Raw genomic sequence first — 5,315 nt, 5'->3', positions numbered from 1 at the left:
CTTAAGAAATATAAGAATATCTAAAACAACACATGTTTGGGGCGCGTAGTGCCCGTGATGCAAAAATACCTCTCGCACGCACGCTAATGCGTGCAAAGAGGCTAGTGTGTGTGTATATCCCACAAATAAACTTATTTGAGGATCCCTTGTAGGGATCACATCACATTGTATTTCAACCATGCAATCGTCTATCTTTTCAAAGATCATCTCTACAAAAAATCATGCAAATCCCAAACTATTTGACCGTTGGATTAAATGGTAATCACTACAATTGGATTCCTTAATGATTTTGGATTTATTTAATTTTTTTACAAGAATTATCTATGAATAATATACTAAAACATAAATGATTTTGATCGTTGAAAAAAGTTACAGAATGAGCACCAAAAGAACAAAAAAACAAAGGAGGAATTACGCACAACTTATTTTTGAAATCTTGGATACACTATAACCTATTTAACCTACTAGTTCTTCCTTGCATTCGACGTGCAAACGCAAGTATAAGCAGATCCTGTGCTATTTCATATTCCTTTTCACATCTGTACCTTCAATTCCTATCCTATACAGATTTAAATTACTGCATGATCCTGTCTTCAAGAAGCAGTGCCTTTGGATTCCTGAATGTCCAATTCGTGTTCTGCTACCAAGACACATGAATCTGCTTCTAGAGATGATGAGACTGAATTGGGAGAATTGAGCATTTCAGTTGTGCATTGAACATCAGGTGCAATGCCAACCAGGTCTATGTCATGAAGAGCGGGAGATAAGTATTTGGCCACCGTGACAAATAAAGCTGATCCATCATGCAACTCTGTGACACTCTGCAGGAAGAAGCACAGGAAACGAGAAACACCACAGCCATTAGTTTGGTGCTTGATAACAATGGATTATAGGAAACCATGACAGATTCTTTGACGGTGATAGATTTAGAATAAGTGCAGCAGTGATCATATAAGGTGAGAATCGTGAGATTACAAATTGCATATAATTCAATCAAAGAAAAACAAGAGCTATGTTGCTTGCCGACAAGAAAAACATCACAGCTACCTATTAAGTATGCAATTGGAAATGGAGCTAAAGCATTTTGTTACGTTAGTTTGAGTTAACTTTTCTGGTTGATGTAATTAGCTACATTAAAATTTCGTGCTTTAGAAGAACCGCTTACCTGGATTTTTCCTTTTCCGAAGGTTCTGTGCCCCACAAGAGTGGCTCGGCGATTATCATGTAGCGCCCCTGCCAGAATCTCACTTGCACTTGCGCTGCCCTCATTAACCTGTTCAAAACGTAGAAAATTGGAAGTGACTGTGATGATGATGCAAGAAGAAACAGTTACTTCTGTGGCATATTTTGACAGTCTACATATAAATCAAAACTTACAAGCACAACAAGTGGATCATGTGTTATAGCATGCCCATTGACCATGTTTATGGGTAACAAGTTCCCTTCTCGATCGATAGTATTCACAAGGGTTTCATCCCCATCTAGCCAAATTTGGGCAACGTCAAGTCCTGCTTTTACCAGTCCTCCCTGAAGAATTTAGTTGGAGGAAGAAGAAGAGAAACACACTGAGCGACCATAAATTCCAAGCAGGCCAGTAAATGAACTATTACAAAGTTTCATTTATGTATATGAGAATAGAGAAGTTACCGGATTGTTTCGTAAATCCAGTATGTATGAGTGTACACCCTGCCTCAACATTTCGTTAATAGCAGTTTCCATATCAGCTGCAGCAGTCTGTTGAAATCGGATGAAAGCCTTTTAAAAATAATGTATAGTATACTTAATTATACATATAACTACTCTAGTAAGATCTTTCTTCATGCGCACACACACATACACACACAAATACAGGTACATACAAGTCTACATTAACTTCCTTTGTAAATGAAACAAAGTAACAATTAAACAACCAAATGCTTGACAAGTTTTTATGCTCTGAACCAATTTATTTATTTATTGGGAATTGTTATTGGCACTCCAAAATTCTCATTCTATACTCCAAACTTTCTATATGTAGAAAGAAAATACACTTGTGAGGAGTGTAAAATGAGATTTTTGGAGTGCCAATAACACTTCCCTATTTATTTTGTTTTATTGAAAATTTCTGCATTGCCAAGGGAACATATGAAAGTAACAATTACCTGAGAAAATGCTGACAATTTCACATAACCTGTTTTGGTTAGACGTCCATCTGGGGTTTTATGAGGGATGGTAGCAGTTGAAATCGGGGAAAGCTTAATGTACTCACGAGGTAGTTTTACCTTCAAACAGATGGGTCATTTTTCAGATTGATATACCAAAAAACCATTGTTCAATTAAGTACAAGAATTTGCTTGACACTGACACAAAGAAACCAAATATATTACACAATGAAACCAATACGATAGGTGGTCTACTACCTCTTTTATTCCAGAATCGCCTCCGATATCATTTCCCTAGGAAATAGAATGTGAATTTAGTAACGCAAAGCAATTTGCTAATGTCTGCTGCAACTTGAAAACAAAGAGAGTTGATTATTACTCTATGAACTTTTACTGTAACAGTTGTTCCAACTCGACCTCTAAGTTTCTGCACAGCTACTTCAGTGTCTATACCATCCACCTTCTCTCCTGAACATCAGGACAGTATTTGAAAAAATGAAAAAGCGAGTTGAAATGTAAACAAAGAACATTAAAAAGTTAACATTTTGGAATACATTCTCTTGATTATGAAACATCCTGCGTTGAAAACCTAATCAAGTATTTTATTTTCAGTTTGAATAATCCAAAGAATAATTTGTAAATTTCAAGAAGCAGAACAATTCCACAGCGAGTTCTACATATCACTTTTACAAATCAAGAATGTGATTTCACTTGAGCAGGCTTGTTCCATAAAGGATTTGAAATAATTTTGATGGTTTGAATGTGAAGTTTGTATGCAACGCACTTATAGTAGGATTTGAATACCAAATACGAAGTTTACATTTTCAACTTGACAAAATAAAATGCCAAATGTTTGGAAGTTTGACTTACCATTAATTTCAACCAACTCATCTCCTTGATGTATACCAGCACGAGCAGCTGGGCCACCCTCTACACAAGACAAAACAACCTGCATTGTCATATAAAAATCATATACCAGATGAACAGCTTAATAAATATTGTAAAGTCAATACATTGAGAATGAACAGCTACTAAGCTTCGAAAGAACACACGAAAAAATTTGAAATAAGTTTTTGTAGGTTTTGTAGAACTCGTAAACATCGTTGGTTGTTAACTTTCTTATCCTTTGAATAAACCATGTATCCTAGGAACATCATATATCACTTTTTCATTTGTTTACTTGATGTAAACATTTGAAAAAAGGATCTTTTTACATATTACTAACCAAATGGCCTGTTCTTGGTTCCGTATTTATGAAAAGGCCGACTCCTTGTAGATTTCCATTGCTTCCAATCCGAAAACTTTGATATTCCTGTAAGCAAAATCCATAATTAGCTTGCTTGCAATTGCCAGCTTAACAAAAGTGACTGAAATAGCAGAAATATGGAATTCATCCACCTAAAAAGCAGACCTTGGGACTGATGATCCGTGTAAAGGGATCACCAAGAGTAGATAGCATTCCACTGATTTTCATATATGCTGCATCGGCAGACCTAAGGGGAAACATTTCCATCATTGTTTGCTGCAACTTTTGATCCCAATCTACAGGAAAAGATTCATGTCTTTAACACCAGAAAACCCCAAAATGGGAGGAAAAAGTTGGAAGTTTCCAAATACTTAAGCAGTTTCGTTTCATGAAAATAACCAAAAGTACACAACAATTAGAATCATGGAGTCTGAATAATCTTCAAATGAAACCGTTGGTGTGCATGTGTATTGATCCTCAGTTAGATCAAAGCAGGATAAAGCAATACCTTGATGATTAAATGTCGGGTCTACGAATGTTTCCCTAATCAAACCCCAAGTCTCCACAAGAGTTGTTTGAACCGAATTCACCTGGAAACAATAATCTTATCTACTTAGTCATTGGCATCATAATTTCTATCCAAGTACAGTCATATTGTAACTTTAAATTAACCAACTGAGCAATAACTGTATTATGTTCTGTGGCAAAAAGTAGTAACACGGTAACAAAATTGATGAATGAAAGGAATCTAACCAACACAGGAAAACCCCAGTTATCAATCAAGTAAACGCCAATTAATGTCAAACACTTTGTGAAGATTTCAGAGAGACAGGTTAGAAGCCCACTACTAACCACACTGATATATCCCCCAATGGGAGTCTTACTACCTGGAAAGTGTGAGGTTTTTATCACAAAAGGTCTCGATGTCATTAAGATTGAAACGTTCGGTATGTATGAAAATTTAACTTGTCAATTCTCAGATGTCAGATTCTTGTATTCTTCAACGAACTGTGTAATTGGTATTGAACAAAGAAATAATCTTTTTTTTTCTTCTCCATTTTTCTTAATCTGTATAGCTTAAGTTAAACATGCATATCATCTAAATTATCTATACATACATAATTAAACTCATAATTTGATTAGTACTGGTCACAAATAACAGACCCCATCAACACTCAATCAAATGGAAACAAAATCAATCACCTCAGTAGTGCGTGACGCCGGAAAAGCCACCGTCAGAGACTCCGCCATCGCCGGATAGTTAAAACAAACAACAGCATAATTTGCAGCAACGGCAGCGGCAAATGAAAGCAACCCTTTCCCAATTGTCCTCACCAACTCCTGACTCGAAAACTTGGCTTCAGAGTTTGCATGGACAACAGACACCCTCCATTTCTTAGCCACCCGGCGATCCGAGCACGAAAACCGATGAGAGTGCAGTGAAAGTGAAATGGTTTTCGCGAATCTTGCTGAAATTGGTGGGAAGGATGCTGGTTTGAGATCCATGTTTGGGCAGAGAGGCTCCATTTTTCTTTTTTTCTACAGAGGAGAGGGAAGACGGAAATTGGAAGAGGGCTGAATATTGTTGACCGTTGTACTTTGTTGGGATTCTGATGGGGACCACAGGAATCCTTATGTCGTGTGGCTTGAGATCTGTTGGCTATTAGAGCAGGGTTTGGTACACGTGTACATGGTAAGAGGACAAGGAGTTTCGTGAATTTTTTTCTTTTCTTTTTGTTGAAAAAGGACTTATTGGAATTTTCTTCTGGACCGTTTCTTTTTTTGGCTGTTTCCATTCTCATTGTTTTTTTTTTGAGATGGACTTTTATTATTTGTTAATTGAACCACAAACCAATGAAAAAAAGGAAATTACACACAAAGTATACTTTTTTTAAGTTTTAATTGAAGTGTGTTGTGAGTTCCAGTTC

General features: G+C 36.4%; 1 protein-coding gene across 1 annotated transcript; it reads right to left on the bottom strand.

Annotated features, from left to right (window-relative positions):
• Positions 1-324: 324 nt before the first annotated feature.
• On the bottom strand, positions 325-4,990 carry LOC125470809 (carboxyl-terminal-processing peptidase 3, chloroplastic-like). Its single transcript, XM_048570461.1, has 12 exons — positions 4,591-4,990; positions 3,896-3,977; positions 3,553-3,683; positions 3,367-3,453; positions 3,012-3,090; positions 2,521-2,609; positions 2,400-2,435; positions 2,142-2,261; positions 1,648-1,734; positions 1,378-1,527; positions 1,166-1,273; positions 325-821 (listed from the first exon to the last, which is right to left on the bottom strand). The coding sequence occupies exons 1-12, from the start codon at positions 4,912-4,914 to the stop codon at positions 594-596; spliced, it is 1,521 nt and encodes a 506-aa protein (XP_048426418.1). The 5' UTR covers positions 4,915-4,990; the 3' UTR covers positions 325-593.
• Positions 4,991-5,315: the final 325 nt, after the last annotated feature.

This window comes from the organism of the source record quoted next, unplaced genomic scaffold (genome assembly GCF_019419815.1).
Source record: "Pyrus x bretschneideri cultivar Hongxiangsu unplaced genomic scaffold, Pyrus_bretschneideri_v1 Contig53, whole genome shotgun sequence".
NCBI lineage: Eukaryota > Viridiplantae > Streptophyta > Magnoliopsida > Rosales > Rosaceae > Pyrus > Pyrus x bretschneideri.
This window is presented reverse-complemented; position numbering and strand designations above follow the sequence as displayed.